The sequence below is a fragment of the Streptopelia decaocto genome (genome assembly GCF_964273445.1).
Source record: "Streptopelia decaocto genome assembly, chromosome: 4".
NCBI lineage: Eukaryota > Metazoa > Chordata > Aves > Columbiformes > Columbidae > Streptopelia > Streptopelia decaocto.
In genome coordinates, this window is record NC_138658.1 from 2,997,857 (window position 1) to 3,019,951 (window position 22,095).

The window sequence follows — 22,095 nt, forward strand, 5'->3', positions numbered from 1 at the left end:
CAGTAGGCAACTACTCCAGACTCTGCATATGGATCCTAATAACTGCATATGGATCCTAATAACTGCATGTCCCTGAGCTCAAAATTCAACACCTACTTAGATATTAAAATACAATGGGCAGAGTTGACTAAAATCAGGTATTTGCCCACAAACAACACAAAATTCCTCATGCAGCCTGAAGAAACACCAGCTATTCACTCAACAGCCAAATCAGCTCCATGCCACAGCCTGTAGGTTTCTGAAGCCAAAACACATTAATAAAAGCAAGGAAAATTCTCTTGAAGACAAAGGTTCTATTCATCACGTACGAAAATATTCATTTACTAGCATCAAAATACATTTTTACATGTGGAAAAAAACAGGATTGTCTAAGCTTTTCTTTTCCAAGCAGTAACTCTTTGTGGGCAGACTTTTGTTTGACCAAGAAATTTATGGAACTCTGCAAAGATACACAGGAAACAACAGTGTTGCAACAAATAAAGCAAAGCTTTCTTCCAAGTTTTGCTGCAGATCTTGTTTTAGATATGGGTTGAATTCCCTTCCAGGGCTTTGCACTGTCCCAATTATTTGCAGCGTCCTAGGAAATGCCCCAATAAGCTTGTGGATGAGACGGTACGTTGAGTAAACGCTCGAGTATATTACTGTCCGGGTGAGCCAAAGGAGGAAAGTTCAGAGCACATTAACATTTTTCTATCTGATGAAAAACAGACTACAAAAGGTATGAGAAACAGATTTGTCACTCTACAGCTTTCCACACGTATCCAGCTGCCAGAAACGCTAAACGGCACAATTCAAAATGAAGGCGTCATGCCAGCTGTCAGATTCCTGTACATAGAGAGTTAACCAAATGAAGAAAGGAAAAGATATTAAGGTTAGAGTTTCACTTAAAGGGAATGTATTAATTTCATTTTTTTCCATGGTGTGTCAGTTAAAAATCCAAAGGCTGGTTTAACTTACAACGTAAAGCCCATTCTTACACTGAAATTCAGTTTTCAAAGTAAATGCGTTAGACATGCAGATGGCCAATTACGTCCCAGTGATAACTGTGGAGTGCTGTGCTTACATATTTGTTACATTCTGCTCTCAATTACCCCATTTTAAACAACAGCATATGGAGACATAAGGTACATATTGTAAACATTCTTTCTCCTCTGCAGAAAGAGAAATCATGCATTTACCTATATTACAATCCTATACAGTTTACAATGACTGGGCCCATGCAACATGATATAGACCTTTTCCATCCCTTCTTCCAGCATCTTGATGTTTTAGTGCCTTTTAAAAGTATTACAAACTTATAAATCAAGATATCTATTTCCTACACATCTGCAAGAGAGGTTCAGGTTACTATTATCCACATATCTGCTTATTCTGACATTTCCTTGGGATCTTGCCTGCACTCCATCCCCTACTCCCAAGGATTTCCCATACATGACAAATACTTGTTAAAACGGCAGCAAACACAACAAGCAAAGCAGCTTTCTGGAGTAACACGCAGCTTTCAGTGGCTAAAGATTTGTCTCCCCTAGATCAGAAGAAACCAGTGAATTCTTGAAGGACAAAGGAAGCTCAAAGCTTTATTTTTTAAAGGGCTTATTCCACACAGCACAGCATTTGGCTTCAGTGCACTTATGAAGGACAAATTACAGAAATAGGTGTATGTATTCTTCTGCCACCTTTTTCATCTGGATATACTCTTCTGAGACCCACCACCCACCGCTTTCCACAATCTGTCAGAGGACAATTCATCTGCAACTTGGCTGAACAAGTTTAATGGCACCAAGGGCTTCCTGGCAGGCAGGAAGGATTATTCAAACCCCATTTGATTTCCTCCCCCCTTTCTTTTGCTTTGCTTATGCTGCCACCAGAAGCTGGAACCACTGTTAATAACCAGCCACTTTGCCCTACTTATTTTCCTAACAGGGTCAAATTCTACACATACTGTTTGTTTCTGAAGGTCTCTAGCAAGACAGCTGCTCTACAATTCACTTTACTGCATATACATGAAACTGCATACACTATGTCGCAATAAAATAGCTTTTAAACGGCCAGTAACACTTTGGTCACTATGTAATCAATTTAAATACTTGGATTTGATGCACTGTTTTCAGAAACTTGGAGATTTAACATGTTGTCTGTTTAATTACACACACGTCCCAGGTTGTAAGAGAGCTGCAAAAATTTCTTTCAGGAATTAGGAAAAAAAAACAAAACACAAACATAAGAAACATATTTGGCACAGCTTTGTGTTCTAAAGTCCTGAAATATTTATAATGCTACTTGACCATAGGAGCTAGCACTGCCACCCTCATGCATTCAAAAACCATGAGTCAGGCCCTAGAAATAAGAAGTGTTTCTTAATCTCATGATTTTAATGCCAAGATACACTCTGAAGCTCAGCTGGGTTTTTCAACTTACTTTTCTTGAATCTTCAATGCAACACTGAGGGAATATTTCAATGATTTAAATTTAATCCAGATTTTGATACAAGTGCATCAGTGCAAAGGACTGGAAGCTTAACACACCTATCCCCTCCCAAAAGTTCACGGTTACTGTCACACTCAAGAACAACAGCAGCAAGAGTAACTCTGGGTTCCTCTATAATCCCAACTGGAGCAATCTTCCCATTGACCTCCCATGGAAGTGCTGCCTTAGGAATATCAGTCCAGCATGCAAGAAGACAGCAAAAGAGGTCAAGGACAACTACAGGTAGTCCAGCTGTGGTTACTGCCGAGGATCTCAAAGCACTTCTTCCTCCATACGGGACAACTGGCAAAACAAGCTCGGACCTGTTGTACCGCAGTGTGGCCTCTCTGATGAATTCGATTTTTGGCTGCATTTGAGTCCAAGCCTTTCAACAACAACTCAACCTCTACTCTTCTTCCTGGTGTGAAGAAAAGGGATGGGGATGGCCAAAGTGGTATCTTTGGGCTGAATTTTTTAGCAACACTTCACACTTACTCTACAGTTATTGCTGAACAGAGATCAACCCAAGGAACTTGCTGGTTTCTTTACTAAGTAGTTCAGCCCTGTCAGATTGTAACAGCCTCACAGGCAAGTGAAAACTAAACCCTCTGAGCTCTTCTGAACCAGAACGGCCTCAAGTGTACAAGGGCCAAGAAATTAAAGGAATAATAAGAGCTACATTGCCAAGAAGCTGGGAGAGGAGCAGCGACCTTGTGGCAGGCTCCAAAACACAGCCCCATGCAATGGTCAACAAAAAACTGAAATACAGCATTGAGTCTACACACCCAGGGTGGTCAGGTGTCTGTCAGGAGACTGAAAGCCAGAAGCCACCTCTAGACCCATGTCACCACCTCCCACCTAACACCAGCTACACCATTTTCCCCGAAGAAGTCGGCAGTGGTTTTTGGACCGGCAACCAAGAGCACACGTTCCTCGTTCAGGAACCCAGCGGTACCCAAGTGCTCCCTGCCGCATAAAAGAGCGGTTTGTTTCTTGATGCTGAAGCATTTCCTGCAACTGTGCCAATAAAGCAAAAGCTGCCACATGGCCTTGCTTTTCTGATTAAATAAACCCAGAGCTGGGCACAGCAAAGCCAAGTTGTTCTACAGGCTGGCAAGGACTGGTAAAGAAAAACTGGAAGGAAAAGGATGGCTACAGACTTACAGTGCAGTACTTACACAATTCAAAACAGAGGCAAGATATCCCTATAAATACTTACACCAGCTGGTACAGAGTCCAAAGCTTTCGTCATTTGTCATTTGGAGCTCTCTGACAAATATTCTATATACTGGATTTTAATAGTTTTGTAGAGTTTCATAGTTTGGGTTTTGGGTTTGTTCTGGGTTTTTTTTTTTTTTTTATATGTAACTCTTATTATTCCCTTCATTTCTATCCTACCACATACTTCTCTGAACCCTAAACCCCGTTAATGCCACAAATAACAATGGCTTTGGAACAGCATTTCTCTTAAACAATAACTAACTGCAAAAACATGCAGTAGACTTATTTCAGCAGCAAGACAGATGTCCTCAGGCTCAGGAAAGTAAGGGGGGGGAAACCTGAAGGCAGCACAAATTGTGTTCTTGCAGAAGTAGTTTCCTCTTTATGCTAAAAGAAGAACAGGTGACAAATGGAAAGACTCAAACTTATCTGGCAGGAACTCAAAAAAATAGCACTAGAAAGCCAACTCTCACTCAGTTTGAGTGGTTAGGAATCTTAAATGCCTAAGTGAGGTATTTCTTAATTCATCATGCCCATTGTTATGCGTTAGATTTCTCAGAATTTACACTAGTATTGCATAAATGTCATTGCATCTAAGTCTAAACTATTTGCATGCCACCCCTCTCAAGTGTATGTTTCCCCTGAAGCACAGCAGTTACACGTTCCACAAAGCTCATCTTTATCCCCTTATTCTGGGAAATATTGTTCTTCAAGAGAGATCCTCTTTTTTGAGGTCTCACCTCTCCCCCATATTCAATCCTCCCACCAAGTAATACAGGAGTTTCTCTCAAGGGAATTAGCCCATGTGGTAGGACAAAGGTTGACTTGTACTGAGTAATCATCACCAGGGCAAAGCAGGACAGGAGAATCTCAACAAAACCTTGTTTGGTACCCTGGGGGTATGTTCTTTGCTAAAGAGAGCAACAGAAGTCAGAGACCAGGAATGGGGTAATTACTGATCTAACCCAACAGGCGTAGATTAGGACATGCCACGAAACCAACTACCCAAAATCGTGTACTTATAAACATCTGTTTCCATCACCATGCCTTACATTTGCAAGGAGGAAGCAGAGGGGGTGGAAAAACAGTGGTTTAGCCTTCCACAGCAGCAGGAGGTTGCAAAGTAAAGCATCAACACCGAGGGGTTTGCCCTAAATCCTCACTTTGACTGCTGCAATCAGAGTTTCCCGTGAGCAATCTCCAGTTATTTAATCTCACGCCATCCAGGGCAGTTATAAACTGATCTGGATGTCAACTGCAACAACAGCAGTTTTCATCAGGTCAGGTATCAAAACAAATCAATGTCATTCAAAGTTTAAATAATCAGCAGTTTCTACGTTTTAAAGTTCAAGTGTAGATGTGTCAATGGAAGAAAATACTCGCACAGAGGAGCTACTCAACTTGTCAGGGAGTATCATGTTCCCTCTGACATAAGAGGGATAGTGATACTTTTATCCAGAGAGATATTGTAAGAATTCAAGTCTCCAAGATTTAAGTTCACGCTTCAAGGAAACCACCTTTAGGTTTTCACATTCAAAGTGAATTGCATTTCTAGAAACAAAATGTTTGTTTCTACAAAACATTTATTCTTCCAGGCAAAAAAGCAGTACTCATTTATATTTCACTCATAGGCTCAATTATTTTAGTCAATACTTCAGAAGAGACGGTTTTACAAACCTAGCCAAAGGACCTTCTCTGAGGTGCTAAAGAGTGCAATAATTGCATATTGCAAAGAGAGATAAGGGGATGAAGCACCTCTACAGATTTCCAGAGCAAGGCATAGGAAAATAACACCACATACCTAGAACACAAAGACTCCTCATCCCCAAATGCTACTAAATAATTGATTTAGCCCTACAGTTTTAGTGATGGAGATTGACTAGTTGGCCAAAGGTTTGTTTCTAATCTAGCCTTCAGGATGTCGTACAAACTCTTATGGCTAACAATCACCAGCTAATGCATATTTTGGAGAAAGCAGAACGTTGGCTGGGAAAGGTCAGTTGTCTCCTCCAAGCACATCGATGTTTCTTTCCTTCTGGTAACACCAGTTTGAAGACCAAATGCTGTAGGGTGCTGAGCAGCAATGCACATCAACATAGGCTGAGCCAAAAGCAAGAATCGTCTCACAGAGACAACTTATATGCTTAAAATTACACTCCTGTTCAAGTGGTTTTGCAACACCAAGGCTTGGCTTCTTAGCATTTACAGGCTACGCTCGATCTGCACAATAGCAAAATAATTTAATTTACAAATTGAATATGCTGTCAAAGGAGATTCATGTAATCCCCTGCTACAATGACTTTTGCTTATAGTCAGTTGCCAAAATATGACAGCTGGAAAGCGGAGAGAATAGAATGTATCCATAGCTGACAAAAGCTGTAATTTAATAAGCATTCTGTGGCAGTTTTCACAGCTTAGTACACTGACAGACGTGTCCTAGCATGTCTGGCTTCAGCACGTGTGGACTGTACTGTCACCAGGTATCTGCCCGCTCTCCTTTGCGAGGCTGATTGTGTCCTGTCATTATCTGCAATTACATCTGATCAAGCCATGAACCCAAGACCATCAGTCCCCCACAAAGAACTAATACACCGTCCCCTAGGGGTTTAATATACCCTGCTTGTCAGATTACATATTGGGGGAGGCACCTTCTCATTCCTGAATAATTGCTAACAATTCATCTTAGAGACTAGGCAGAGAACACTCTTATTCAGTCTGGACTAAGACACTGTCATTTGACAAGGAGCTGCAGAAAACCAACAGGAAACAAGAGAATTTACTCTACAAAGATGTCTCTGATGTTTAAAGCTCTACAAGCCTTTCATTTCCCTATTGGTCTCATAAAAGCAAGTCCAACCCAACTTCCACAAGCTCTCTGGCTTCTAGATCTCCACTGTTTTTTGTTTGCCTTTTTTTTTTTTTGCCTCCTTTTAAATGCATTAGGTAAAGAAAAACAGAACAGCACAGAAGGACTTACTTAGATACATGAGAAAGTTGGAGACATGCAATCCCATTATTCTACCCTTCCATGCCTTTCACAATGCCAAGCTAAACCTAGAACCACAAAGAGGTAGAAATTACTGGAAAGGGAGCATCATCCTCCCTCAGAAGAAACCAAACAACTTTGGCTTCTTACTTCACAGGAAAGAAAGAAAAGTTTCACTTACTATCTGCATTGGACTCAGAATTATACCTCAGGGCTCTGAGCAAAAACGTTCTGTAGCTAGAGTTTCCACCAAGGTGATGTAATATTTTTTAATAACAAAAATACGTCCCTATTTGTCTGCATTTTTCACATTTACAGCATTTTGCCCTAGCTCTAGGGAATTACTTGTTAAAAATCTCAAATGCTATTAGTACCAATACAACATCACATTTCACTGAGACACTTTGGTCTTTTTCTCCACAGAAAAATGTGGGCGTAAGAATATGCAAAGATTATCTGATTCCGTTCATAAATACAAAAGCTTAAACAGGGAGTTCTACCCTCCTAAAACTGATACAATCTACATTAACCCAGGTCTAGCATCTTAAGCACTGTTCAATCCTTCAAAAGAATTATGAAATAATTAACACAGAAATAAAATGTTTCTGTTGCCTTCCAGGGGTAGGTACTTCACATTGTTCAATCACTTGTTAGGGAAAGACCTAAATACTGCATTAGGTCATTCCTTAATATAGACCAGGCTAAGTCAAACTTCTTTCATATCCAGTCAACATGCAAACCGTTTGACCTTTCCAACAGGACTACTAAAGACCTGGCAAGATCTACTTTTTAGCTTATGGGACTTCACAAAGGCATTACATTTTACTTCAGGGCTTTGTTATAGGCACAGCTGACAGCAATTGCAACAGCACATATTTTCAAATACTTTCAGCTGCCAGATGCCATTTTCTCTTGCTTTTGCTTTCACTAAACCTAAACATTTAAGTTGAAGTTTCTAATGCAAGACTAACTCTGAATGAAATACAAACTACAATAATCCATGATAGAAAACCATTCTGAACTATTGTACTTGAAATTTTCTGGCCTGCATTAGAAGAAAAAAAGACCAATCTTTTAAGGGATGCAGAGCATCTTCCTATTTTGAGTGGGGACTCAACACTTAGTATGTCTTGAAGCTTGATAGTAAATAGGCAGAACAGTCACCCAGGCGTCACAGAATTATTAATTTCACTCCAAGTTTTCTGGACTGTAAGACACTGAAGAATGTTGTTTTCCCTGCTAAGTAAAAATAAGGGACTGGCAGCACAAGTTTCTCTGTGCTCTCTAGTCGCTAACTACTTTAAACCAAAACTACTGAGTATATATCACTGGTGCAGCACTTATTCACGTGCTTTGAGGGTATGCATCACAATAGAGCCTTCAATTTATAATGTGCTATTTTGTCCCCCTGCTACTTGTCTGCTTGGGTCAGTGTACACAAGAGACTGTGCGATGGGAACTGCACCACTGTCTCCAAGTGACAAAAGATTAAAAGCTACTGAGACACTACACCATTAACTGGCAGTGTTGAAAAGCAAGTGATAAATGAAGCAGAGAAGCTGAAAAAGAGGGCGGGAATACCCCTGTGCAGTGTTACACAAGTCATTTAATTCAGGCTTTTGATAGGCTGTCCAGTAAGGGTGGTCTTCGTTCCCCAGTTTGAAAATTTAGGTCTGTGTTTAGTGGTCATGGGTTTATACAGCTGGCTGGTGTGGGAGTTGCATAATTACATAATAATTACAACATAATTACAAACCAGGTCTACCAACTGACTTGTCAAAGACCATCATAGCCCCAGCCTAGACCCGTCCAGCCCACAATCACCCACCAACACATTTACAGCAGTAGCTGGTGGGCATTTAAACCAGACCGGCAGAGTCAGTGACACTCAACCTCTAACCCATCATCTCTGTCTTTAGCATTGGACCTCAGAGCAGTGGGACAGTATAAACTCCTGAACACAAGCAAGGCTTTCAGTCAACATGGTAAGTGAAGCTACTTGCACCTCAAAAGGGCTCTGTGTCCAAAGTTGATAGCCTTTTTCTTCCACCCATGTCAATTCTTCTAAAACAATACCTCGTTCTGCAAATTCAGCTCAGGAACCTCATATATTAAGGGAACCTGAACAGATACTTTTGTAATTTCTCCCTATTTTTACTACCCTGAGGACTTGTCTCACTCAAAGACTCATGTAGCATCAGCCTTAGCAGTGGCCTCCTTTCCTTCTTTCACTATTCTTGGAATATCCACCTATGGAAGTAAATGTACTTCTATTTCTCATTTGTTCAAAAAAACCTCAGTCTCAGGGTCATCTATTTTCTGTTTGATCACTGGCGGGAGGAATATCACCTTTCCCATATTCTCACTGTTTTTTTTTTTTTGTTTTTTTTTTTTTTTTTACACACAAAGAGATGGTTTTCTCTCACACTTGCCCTTATATTGATAACATACGAAATCTATTCTTAAAAAGTCAAAACAAATTTAAAACAAAAAAAAAAGCCAACAATGTTATCTCCTGGCTCCATGTCAAAGCCAAACAAACAAATCTTTCAACACCATGTCTCTTCTCACAATGCCTTCTGATAGCCATCGGCCAATGAATAATGAGAAAAACACTTACACTAAAAATAGCATCTCAAAACGGTGGGGAAGTCGACAGAAGTTGTCAGGCCTCCAGGGCCAGATACTCCCAAAGAAAACATGCCTAATTTTTTTGCAGTTACCATTGGATAAATGGTCCTGCTTTTGGGCCTCTGGAAGGACTGCCAATTCTGCATCTGCTCCCAGCATCTAATCAGAGTTTGTTTTTTCACTACATCCGTCTTTGAGAAGCAGACACTGCAAACAAATACTGTAGTTTTTCCATTGTGAAATACTTAGCTTGTACTCCTCATACCGTGACTAAACTGTCACCGATCAAGGGAAAAAAGAGTTATCAGGATTTGTTAATGTAAAAAGGATATGTGCACCCATCACATCAGATATCCCTCAGCTAGAAGACCTTTGGTTCCTTTTCCCCTCAAAAGCTTCACTTTTGGGGGAATGACATCAGCAGAGGAACTATTTTAAAATAAATTAGCTTCCTACTTGGTCTGAGGAGCTTATCTGACAAATAAGGTCATGAACAGACAAGATGGAGACACTTTTCTTCTGCCTCTTCTCCCCCATGTCCTCCATTCTCCTCAACCCCACTCCAGTGATGGTCTGTCTTGCTTTAAACTGCATAGCAGAATAGAAAAGGGAGGGAAGACAAATGGTACGGGGAAACACAGTGTTTTTCCTAATTTTCAGCACAAAGAGGTTAAACGGCACTGGGAAAAGAGGCAATGGGAAATTATGTCTGTACCAACTGATCCCTCTTTCCATCTTCGAGTTAAAGTAGGGAGCTGCCTGAAGGAGGAGGATGTTTGCAGGCAACTACACAAACTGAAACACTAACCAGCGCTCTTAGGACTTTCAGAGAACTGCTCATATTAAACCACTTATGCAGCCAGGAGCTTTATAATTGTCCATATTCCACTCGGTTCACAAAGAAAAACCTCAGCTCTTTCAGGACTTGGTGCGGAGAGAATACAGACTTTGGCACTGGTGGCTCATTTGTCATTCTCAGTATTTTTTTTCAGTAAACCACATCTTGTAAACAGAATTAAACAGAATAACGCTTCTCGCTTCATGCCTTGGCTATTCCCATCAACTTCATAAGCACTGATAGCTCCTGTAAAACACAGCATTTATCACCCCAGGAGCAGGATCAGGTGGGGCCTGTGAGCTTTGCAGGTCTCTCTGACACAGAGAACTGTATTTCTGACACCTCCAGCTGTATTTTGTGCAAACCATCACAACTTGGTAGCAAATCAAACCAGCACAGCAATGAGCAGCTGCCAGTTAGGGCTTAGTCAGTAGCTCTCAGTAGCTTCCAGGATGAAGCATAAAGTTACCAACACAATTATCACTGGCCAGGCCAGCAGTTGTCCTGGTGCTCTTCTCCTAGCTCACATGCCTGCTTGAAGGACCCTTTCCTCAGTCCCCCACTACAACAATTTTGTACTTATTCAAAACTTGATGTTACTAGAAACACCACATGGCTTAATCAAACAATTCACACAAACTCAAGGGCAAGAGGCTCTAGTCAATCAAAGCTGACATGCCCTAGGTCCATTCAAAGCAATGTTTTCCTTTATTCTCTTTCCATTAACATTATTTTCCACCGATGTAAATGACTTTAAAACAGCTTGTTTCTAAATATTTGGAAGGCCAAACCCCTGTGTAATAAACACTGTGCAAAACTGATCATCCATGCTCCATCCATGTGGCCAACTAGGTGAGTAACCATTTCATACTTCATCCCAAGATGAAGTTGTAGTAGAAAAAACAGAGATGTCAGTCAAGTCAAGCATTTCAAGACCACCATATTCCATTTAATTTTCACAGGAGGAGAAAGACAAATAGCAAAACACCTTCTGAAGGAAGATGGATAGAGTTGCCACAAGGACTGAATGAAAACGTAGCTTTTAAATACAAGAAAACATCCTATGTATTTGCATTAGATGGGAAGGTATATATTGCACACATGCTACACTACTGCTCAAGCTATAGTTTCACTTCAGTATTTCCTTGTTTCTAGTGGTAAATACTGCCATAAAAATGAGACAAGCACTGTTTAGAGACTGCACCACAAAAATGTCGATAGGCTACAGACATTTCAAGCATATATTTAGAACCAATATCTAAGCCTCTCACAGGTCAACACAACATAATGAACACATCATCAATACCAAACACTACTTATTTCAATCTGCGGAGGACAGCAGTTTTGACAGATCTAATGCTACAGTCATGCTTACCGAGTTTATTCTCTTTATGTTAATTAATCATTGGGAGCTAACCAACTGCCAAAAAAGTAAAGCAAATATAATGTTAATTCAAACTCTAAAGAAGTGTGTATTGTTCTAAAAGCTACAGTGTTGCATGTAAATTAAATAAACCAAGTTGTAGATATCATTAACCCCAGATTCTGTAAATATAATACTTGGCATGTCCAAGAGCCACTCCAGGAACCCGTTCTAGCAGTGTGGTTGGATTACTTTATCTCCAAAATTGCCCTTCTTTATTCAAATTCAGCAGAAGAAACAAACTCTCATGCAAACAAATCTACTAAGTGTAGACCCACATTATTCCCAAACTGGACATACCCCTAACATCAGCAGAATTTATCCAAGATCACAGATCTACACAGATATGAGCAACAGCAGATCCCTTATTATTGGCAGGCATGATTAAAAACAAAATAATTCAGCTGCAATTATTTTTGTCCAATATTCTTTACTGACCCAGTTGGTGTTTAGCAGAACATCCTGCAAGCTGGAAATAACAGAGAACCAAAGGAGGTCCCCTGATGCAATTCTTGCAGTCTAGCAAACACTCCAAGTGTTGGGACAACGGCTCCCAAATGTACCAGGTGGAGATGGGCATGCCTATTAAGTAGCTGCCTTCTGAGTCTGCGTTGACTCAAAAGCAATCAATTCATTCATATGAAGACAATCACATTATGGCAAATGTCATTTCACATGACTGCATATATTACAAATGGACAGACATGAAGATTTTTCTACCACAGGAAAAAAAGTCTGAGTCTTAGTCATTTCCTATAATAGCTACTTTACAGCTACCAGCACACAATTAACCTCGCCTCTCAGTAATTTGTCCTTACCTGTTCTAGCTTTCCGTTTTTTCAGTTTTGCATCACAACATAAGTCTTGATGGAATAAGGAGAACAGTTGCTTCTTTAATTAATGTAAAATGCCATGAGGAAAAAATAAGAACAGCAACTCAGAATAATCTAAGTTCGCATTATGTGGTAATTTCTACTTTATTCACTGCAGGCTAACTGGTCACAGTTTGCAATTTTACTATAGAATAAACTACCTGGAAGCCCTACAGTACATGTGGTGGCCCAAGCCACTTTTAACACCCAACTGTTAATAAAAGACGTAGATCAGCCCACCTTTTATTCCTGCTTGAAGGTTAAAGATCAAATTGTACGTAGCAAGCACTTCACATATTATTGCTGCACTGACTTATGCCGCTAACTACAAGGCTATAACACATATTACTTACCCAGAAATGTGTGCAGCTATATATGTAATAACTTCAAAGCACTAAGAGACCTATATTAAGCAGCTGACATAACCCTGTAATAACTTGCTATTGGTTATGATGTAACTAGTCTACAATATTTTGGCTTACGAAAAAAAATCAAATGTTACTGCTACCCCTATATTAATGTTCACCAGTTGCACCTTAGCTGACATTTCAGCTGAAGAACACAAAATGAGTTTGATTCACCTAACAGAGGCAACAAGGAACATGCCCATTTAAACTGCATTCTGTACAAGCCAAATGACTTAGTAAAACTTTCTCCAAGGAACTCTACAAGATCTTAACTTGTTCAAATCACAGTAAAAAGAGATTAGCTTTTCAGATAAACAGCTTTAGAAACCAGTGTATTTTCTATGCTTCATAAACTGCACTTTATTTGAACTTAATTTCAAGGAGTTTAAAACCAAAGCAGGAAATTAGCCCTCAGCAGCACAGCCAGATTCACCCTCAGCATCCAGAGGACAAATGAGAAAACAAAACAAAACCAAGAAAGTCCTCCTTGCCAAAGAACACAATTCTGCTGTCTCATTACTGTTTTGCTACAATAATTTAATTAGCAGCCTTCAGATGCAGGAAGGCATTTGTGCTTCATCAGGAAAAGAAGGGCTGGGGGGTGTGAATGGTACGCGCTGTTCTAGCATTCCAGGAACACGGCATTGAATTCTTCCAGTTATCGGGCCAAAGCTGGATTGGCATACCACAACTAAGCACTTTTTGATCCAAAGGAAAGAAAAAACAAGCAGCACCAGGCAGTCTAATATTTCCATACTCTTAACTGCAAATAAGAATAGTTGAGCTGAGGAGCAGTGCTGAGGTATAATAGGTGAATTGGATATTGAGCTTCCCCCTTCTGTGCACAAATTAAAGTCCAAAAAACACCCTGTTCTTTCATTATGTTCTGGTTTTGTAGTCATTTGGCATTAGGGAATCCCATAACTGAGGCTTTTATAGGTAGCTATTCAAGCCAATTTCTCTAGGCTACTCTGTGCGACAGCATATTTGATTCCTGCAATAAAGCGGTAGTCTAGGCTCATTTCAACATATGTTTCCCTACGGTATCCATCTGTACACAGGCTTTTCTACAGCTCTCCAGTCCATTTCAGCCATATAAAAATAATGTTGCAGAGCCAAGCTGTGTTTTAGCTTCACCAGCATAATCTACAGGTGGATAGGATAAGCCAAGCCTAAATGAACTGTCAGAGTTTGAATCGCTAGTTGAGATTAGCTAAAAATATTGCCATGATGCATAAACCCAAATAGAAACCTGCTCCATCTCCGAGGGTAGTATCAATTCTACAGTCCCAACAGGTGTAAAAAATTATTCATCTTTGTCACTAAACTAGATGAATATGCAGGAGGGGGAGGAGACCTGTTGACAGAGAGGGGGCCATTTGTACATAAATGCTTCCACGCTGCAAATTCAAAGGTGCCAGGGTAAAGAGCCATGGGAAGCCAGTTTCTTCACCCAGAGATTTCCAATGATCCTATAAATTCAATACTGCAGAGTTTGCCCCTGTATTTTATATATGTGAAGTGCTTCAGCTTTGAAACTTGGCCTACACTGAAAGACAAACCTTCCTTGAAAACACGGTTTTACAGCAGGAAACTAGTTGGATAGTGCCAGGGTACAAAGATCACATTTGTTTTGACTTAGTGCCTTTGAATACCAGTTCAGAGCACATATTCTACAAAAGCTTGTGAGAAAATTGCACATTAACTCAGGCCCCTATTGACGAGCTGCTATTTACAACTACTGTCATTTAAGTGCCTTTTTATTGCAAATAGTGGGATTTGCAAGAACAGACACCACAAGATCCTCAAGCTGCTAATTGCTGCTGGATAAACAAGGCTAACAGGAGTGATTTTTCCCTGCTGCCTCCCATCTGAACTGCACAGAAAATTGCTTGTTTCCTGCCAGCCTCCAACATCTGCATCTCTGTTTTCTGGGTGGGAGCAAGGAGGGGGTTTTCAAGGGTGGTTTCTTTCATTTGTTGCATAAATAAACGTAGATAAAACAACCATTTCAAACAAACATGTCCTTCCTAAGGCAATTTTGTTGAAGCCTTCAGAAAATAAAGATTCATCTTCCCAGCTTACCCAGCCCCCCAATGCCACAGAGCAAGTTAAGCCCCAGCATCTGTAATTAATGGCTTTGCATCCTTATGTCTGAAGGTTGCAGGTTGGTCGTAGCACAACAGATACCCACATGCAGACAAAGAGGCAAATGTGCTTACCCGAGATATAGAGAGGGGCATGTTGAAATCCTTGCCCCCTTGAAGCCTGAAACCCCAAGGAGCAGGGCCGACCAAAGACACGCTGTAGTTGCTCATGATGTTTAGTAATCAAGGATCAAACCCAAAGACCTGATGCCTGCAGAAGAGGATTAGAGTTTTAATTTAAAGATGATAAATAACACAAGGTACTGTCTACCACTTTTAAAGGCTTCTTTCTTTGTCTCTGCTCCCCTCCATAGTATAAAAAGAACAGAAAAAGCCACACCAGGTCTGTCATTACTTGTGCTTTTCTTCCTCACATTAAAAAGTTCTGGTGCAGAGATGTTTGACAACTACTTCTTACTAACAAAACACTGTGGGAGGGGGGAAAAAAACCACCCAACATTAAAGCTCAGCTTAAAAAAGGCCAATGCTGAGACAAGCACGAAATGATAGTATCCCTTAAATCCAAGTATGGAAGAAATTAGCACTACTGGCACATTCACTTCCAACAAAATGAATATCATATGCTGCCATGTCATCAGCTCAGAGCTTGTTTCTAAACACATTACGTCCTGACAGTTTCAAAGCTATGTCGAAACATCACAACATTGAAATTAATCAGAAGAAAATAAAATCCCTGTGACTTTTTTATGTTTATAGCATAGCTTCCTATTGGTAGAACAATGCTACAGACAAAACAGATATTAAAACCAACCCTCAAATGAAAGCTGTGAACTACAGCAAAATACCGATGACCACAACTTAATGCTGAGGCAGCAAAACCCAAGCATCTCCCTCCCCACAAACGTGGGCAACAAATTACCTTTAAAAGGCAACCGAGGCACTTAATTGCTGTTCGGCGTCAAAGATAAGGGCTTCAGTTTCACCTCAGATAAGTAACATTACAATGACATCTTAGGTAGTGGATCCCGTCTATTTTTGTATGGTTGAAGCCCGGCAGGAGCACACCAGGGCGGGCTGGTGTAAGACTACACCGGGGCACAGCCAGATTCCATGCTCTGAGAGGGACATTTAAGGTGGACCTTCAGCCAAGCAGAAGCAAGTGGGCTGAAAACCCCACCGAGCTCTGCACGCAAAGCCCGGTTTTACCTGTTCACACACTACAGTGCGGGCTCTGTTATGTTTTTTTTGGAGGCGGTCAGTTTTTATAAACAGCCCAGCCTTGCGGAGCATCAGAGTGTGGGTGCAGGGTAGGACATTTAATGTCACTCCCTCAGAAAGCCACCAGTGGTATGTGTTTCTGCATTTGCCTCCCAGAGCCACAGAGATCCACAGCTCAGACCTGCTTCTAAATCAAATGGCAAAATTTATTCACACCAATAGCCACCCGGGTAACCAGAAGGGGGCTGCTGGTGTTGGGCAGAATGAGATATATATGCTAGGAAGCAGAATTGGGAGCTGGTAACAGAGGTGCCAGGGTACCTGGGCAGTTTCTGAAGTGTCTCTGCCTACTGGCATCCAGCCATGGGGCAGCTCTGACTCAACCCACCCTTAAAAGACTCAACACGCACCAGTGTACAGAGAGGGAAACACACACCACTAAGCTTTCATGTGGCTGAACAGAGGATAAAGAGAAACAAAAAGCCTCTACCGATTCTGGGCTAGGACTCCTAGGGGACTCACTCACCACTGCAGCAAATAACCGTAACTCTAATTGCTCTGTGCAGTGAATTCCTTACAAAAAGAGGATTTTGACTAGTCACAGATTTCTTTCCATATAAAAATAAGGACTCTTGTCATTCCCTCTAAATGAAATCCACCACAGTGACAGGTTACTATAAATTAGAGACTGCACAGGAGCAAAACACATCCAGCCACCAGCACACATGCAGCTCATCAGCTCAGGCAGAAAGTTTTACCAAACTGAAACACCTGCACAGCACCTTTTTTTTAAGCTGAGTAACAGCTAGTTACAATAACAGATTTAGGAAAAGATTAAGTTACATTAGAAAGGGATACTGTTCTGTTTCATTTGTAGCAACTACAAATAGGAGGGATGAGACTGCAAGCTGAAATACCACGCATCTCTCTCAGCATCAAACAGTCTTTCCTTTCTTTCCCTTAATTCTGCCGTGTCTGAATCTCTAAGCTTACAGATCCACCAGGAAGCGGACAAAGGCAATCTCTTCAAAGTTTAACACATTTCTTAAAACACACCCGAGCAACATCTAAGAGAAAGCATTGCAACCCACCAGCCCCGCTTCATGTGGGGAACATTGCACAAACAAACCAGCTGAGGGTGAAATTGGGCAATTTCCATTTAGACGATCAAACGCTCGGCGGATCTTGCTTTTGGAAGGGGGAATTTCAAAACCCCGGCAGAAACGCTCGTCTTTGCCACCAGATCACAGAGCCCCAGGGGTGGCTGGGGGGATCCCCTTGCCCCCCGGGTTGGGGGGAGGCGCTGTGCCTGGAGGGGAGCAGCGCCAGCACTGCCCCCCGTACCCCCAGCACCCAATTTGCTCGGTGCCCGGGGACTGCGGGACCCGACAGAGGTCTCGGTCCCAGGTGTCCCCACAGCCCCAAGGAGCCCCACATGCACCCCGGCGTGCAGCCTCACGGGCGCCACAAAACCTGGGGACCAAGGCACCCCCTAAGCCCTGTGCCCAAGCAGCCCCACGGGCACCCCGGTACGCGGGGCACCGTCGGCTCACGGAAAACCGCACGCCCCGCTTCAAAATAGAAATAAAATAAAACAAGCACCGTGGAGCTTTAAAAACCCCGTCCGACCTGCTGACTTTTCGCTTTCAACCCCTCCTTTTTTCCTCCTTTCGCACTCACCCCGGCGTTGCGGTGCAGGGCGCGGAGAGGCGAGGCCAGGACACCCGCGGCACGTCTGGGAGGCGGCGGCCCCGTCCCCCCGCTCTTGTTTTCACTTCCGTCTCTCGCCGCTCCTCCCCCGGCCCTGCCCGGCCCGGCCCAGCCCGGCAGCCGCGGGACGGGGACGCGGGCGGGGACGCGGACGGTGCGGAGCGCGGAGCGACGGGCTGGGGAAGCTCGAAAGCGCCGTTCCCGGGGCGGTCCCTATTTGTTATTATTTATCTTTTTAATAATAATAATAATAACAACAACAACAATAACCACCTTGAAGACACACCTGCTTCACTTACTGTCTTCTGTAGTTCTAGGCTCCACATTTGAAAACATTCTTTTCAGTCAGTTTAATTCTGAATAGAACCAGCTTTTGAAATACTTTGTGTCCGTGAAGGTTCCTGGCTGGTAACTTGTAATTGCTAACGCACCAGGCAATAGCATTTTAATTTGGAAAAGGCGATAATGCCAAGTTCATTGTGAGACTTTTAAACTCTCGTTATTGGGAACAACCATTTTTCTCAGGTTAGTTAACTTGTGTGAGTGTAGAGCCGTGCAAGATTTATGCCAGTGTATAATTCTGTGGTTTGATATCTCACTCTGGTTTTAAGTCAGCTTGCTGAAAAAGTTTAGCAAATGTCTTTGAACATGAACTAGGAACATTTATCTCCTGCTTGCAGACCAAGCAACTGATTTCCCAAGTTGCCAGATTCAGACTGAGATGAAGTACTTCAGGACTTTTGGAAAGGTACAGACATATGTACCTTTCCACCTTGTTCTGAGCCCGCTACTTACAGTTGCTTAGATCTAGTTGTGGTCCAGAGAGTTCTTCCTGACACTCACGGGGATGAGTGGGGAAACAAAGGGGCCCGGCTTCCAAAGTACTCCCCCAGACACCCCCCATCAAATGCACAGTCTCTTCAACAGAGCCCCACGTAGACTGCTGCAGGGAGAGCAGAGCAGACCTTACCAAAAAAAACAGTTTGGTTTATTTAACATGGAGTAACATGAGGACTGACAGGGATACAGTTGTCTCCTGGAGTACATCAAAATACGGAAGAGCGGTGAGGCAGAAGCTAAAAGACAATGCTGGCACAAGAACAAATGGCTGTAAAGTGGCCATTAATAAATTCAGCTCAGAAATTAGTCAGGGTCTGCTAGCAAGGAGCGAAGGGAGGTTTCTGGCACAGCCTCTCCATAGGAGTGGGTACAAGAAATCAAGCTGGTTCTAAGGTGACACCTGATCAGATTATGTTATACGATATGCTTGTCTGCCAGCAGAATGATTATTTAACGCAGGGACTCCGGGCTTGACAATCCACAGGCTGAGTCTGAAGCGGGGTGGACTCCCTGGGAGATCGCGCTGCTGTGCTGAGCAGCTGCCTTGTGGGAAGGAGGAACTGAGCAAAGATGAAGCGATAGTGCCTGGTTTCATGTTTAGCTGTATCACCCAGCCAGGTGAGGCTTGAAGTTCCTCCCTTCCTTCCTACCAGGGAGGAAGAATGCAGAAGAAGCTTTAAATTCTTACTTATCACCAGCCAACAGAACGCGCATTCCTTATCATGGATGGCCCGTCCTCATCGCTCTGTCTCTATTTAGGAGGCGCTATCCCTTGCTTTGTCACCTGCAGAGGCCTGGAGCTTGAGTGTGGCCCAGCTGTGCCCATGTCCACCCCAAATAGGAGCCCCCAGGATGGAGGTGATGCTGGGGTAGGAGACCCAAGCCCCAGATGCATGAAACCTGGGCCTGTCAAGCCCTCCTGGTTACATGAAGCTTAACAGAGGTATTCTAATATTGTCCTGCTGAGCTACATGTCTTCTCAGTTACCATAACTAGGCCAAATGCATCTCAAACCGCATCTCAAAAATAAAAGCATCTACACCCCACATTAATGTAGCCAAACACTGTTTTGGAAATCTTTCTTCTTTACTCTGCTCTTTTCCCATTAAGTATCTCTAATCAGGCACAACTGAAAATCCCCATTACACACACAGGCTCTCTCACATGATTTTTAATTCATGGAGGTATAAATTCCCCAACACAGGGATTTTTCATTGTGTCACAAGGGCCTTAGGTCACTCTCCCGCTGTTTTATTTATTACAGTAGAAAAGCTCCAGGGCCCCATTCCCAAGGTGACTCACATGCCCCCTCCAAGGTCAGCGTGTCCCTGCACTGACTGTTTGGGCAGCAATCTGCTCCCAGTTCACCAGAGCGCACAGCCTCTGCTTGTAGCCTGTAATACCAGCTAACCACACGAGTGACAAACATCCCTTTCCACTTCAGTTCTCCAAAAGCCTTTTCACTTTTCTTGATGGAGTAGCTCACCCGAGACACCTGCACATGCAGCATCTCAAGACCACGTTACATTCACTCATCAGGACTACGGGAGAACTTGCTGAGAGACTTTTGCTGGTGGGCATTGCAGCAAGTTTGGCCCTTGGTGAGACTGCACACACTCTGCACCCTCCGCACCCATTGCACCCAGGGCACTGCGCTCCCAGCTCAAAGCTGGCAGGCTCGTCTTCAAGCCCATCATCACTCTTCTGGAGCATGAGCAGCTTGTGACAAACAAATCTGTTTCCCTTTGCTTCCAGAGACAGGGCACTGAAATCAGAGGCAACTCATTAGTTCGAGATCTCTCCCTTCTTGGTGACTTTTCAAATAGTCTCCTCTTTGAGAAAAAGCTTTTCATAGTGAAATAAGAGATAGCAAGTTAAGCAAGAAACCTCAGCAGTAGCCAGAACTGTGGGCTGCCTGTTCTTCCCACCACCAGCGGGATTTAGACAGAGCTCACATTTTTCCCTCTGAACAAGGAAGGAAGAAGTCTGGAAATTAATTAAATGCAGTAGTCAGCTAGCCATGCAGATACAGCCTATCTCAAAATGACTCAGGCACTTAAGTCTTGTTTAAATGCTAATGAAACGCCTTAGGGGCCAGATAATGGGCACTGCAAAACTCTGACAGAGAATATCACCTGCGGTCCTGAAGTACAAAAAGGCACTTCTAATGGAAAAAAAAAACCAGCCCATAAATTATGAACAGATTAACAAGGCACAGTGAAATGATTCTCAATTAAACAGCAGTTAATCTAACATCAGCTTTCTGTGTGCTAAGGCACTGAACTACGAGCTGTGCTTTTACTGCACTGTCACTTTCACTTTTGCTTTCCTTCCAGAGGTAGAGCGAATGCAAATATTTACAGTCAGCATATAGCTGGAGTAAATATTTACAGCTGGCATATAACTGGAGTAAATATTTACACTCAGTATGTAACACAAAGTAACCTCTCTAAAGAGGTTAATGTGAATATCATCTATAGCCTTATAGCTTATTCCCAGTGCCAAGATAGCCCTCTGGCCAAACAGCAAAATAAATTAGATGTGTTCTGAGTGTTTCTGAGGGGCAGGGGCTGCACTGAGCTTCGTATGCCTGCATGGGATGGGGGGCAAGCTGTAATTCTCAGGTCATGGTGAAGCCCAAACTGAGCACTTTTATTTTTCTGTTTGTTTCATGCTTTGTGGTTTTTTTTGTTTGTTTTTTTTTTTTTTTTTAATTATTTATTTTTCTTTTTCCTGTCCCAGATCTGGAAAGATACCCAGTGCTGAGTTACATCCTCTCTCATCCACCACAATAGCTTCACTTAACCAAAAGGCTTCCTCACACGGGAGGAGCGGCCTGCCGGGGGGGCAGGATCCAGCCACCCCAGCCACTTTGCAGCAGGGTTGTCAGCCAAAAAAACCCTGTGATCAAGCTTCAAACCCATGACTTTTGTCAGACTGAAACATTAACAACGTTGGTCTTCCCATTTCAGATAGTTAGTCATTAAAGCTCCTAGTGTTATAAATGTATTTATGGTCTTTTTTTTTTGTATCCTGATTTCTTCTTTATTTTAGCTTATCAAGCCTTCTTCATTTTTTCTTTACTGATGCTTTCCTTTTAAAGAAAAGGAAATATTTACTAATAAAATACTCCTTATTTATAGCGTCCCTCAGAATCTTGTTGAATTGTTTAAACAAAGGATCTAAGTGTGTGTTATTACTGGACTCCTTTGTAGTGACTGAGCTGATGCATCTGGAGCCTGGTCACTCATTGAGAAGCAGTAAACTAGGCAAATCTGATTTATTCCCTCCATCTCAGGTAAAAGAAGGACCACCTACGAGGAGGCCACAGCCTGTGCTCCAGCTTAAACATTTCCTCCCTGCGAGTCCAAATCA

At 42.3% G+C, this 22,095-nt stretch overlaps 1 protein-coding gene across 12 annotated transcripts in view; it reads right to left on the reverse strand.

Moving 5' to 3' along the window:
* PDLIM5 (PDZ and LIM domain 5) overlaps nucleotides 1-17,969 on the reverse strand; it is a 100,577-nt gene extending 82,608 nt beyond the window's left edge. For 6 of the 12 annotated variants that reach the window (XM_082051850.1, XM_082051849.1, XM_082051859.1 and 3 more), the window contains exons 1-2: nucleotides 17,851-17,969; nucleotides 15,067-15,202 (exon numbers count right to left, since the gene is read on the reverse strand). In XM_082051850.1, the coding sequence (XP_081907976.1) occupies nucleotides 15,067-15,162 (96 nt within the window). In that variant the 5' untranslated portion in view covers nucleotides 15,163-15,202; nucleotides 17,851-17,969. The other 6 variants (XM_082051853.1, XM_082051854.1, XM_082051852.1 and 3 more) reach the window with 6 other exon arrangements.
* Nucleotides 17,970-22,095: the final 4,126 nt, after the last annotated feature.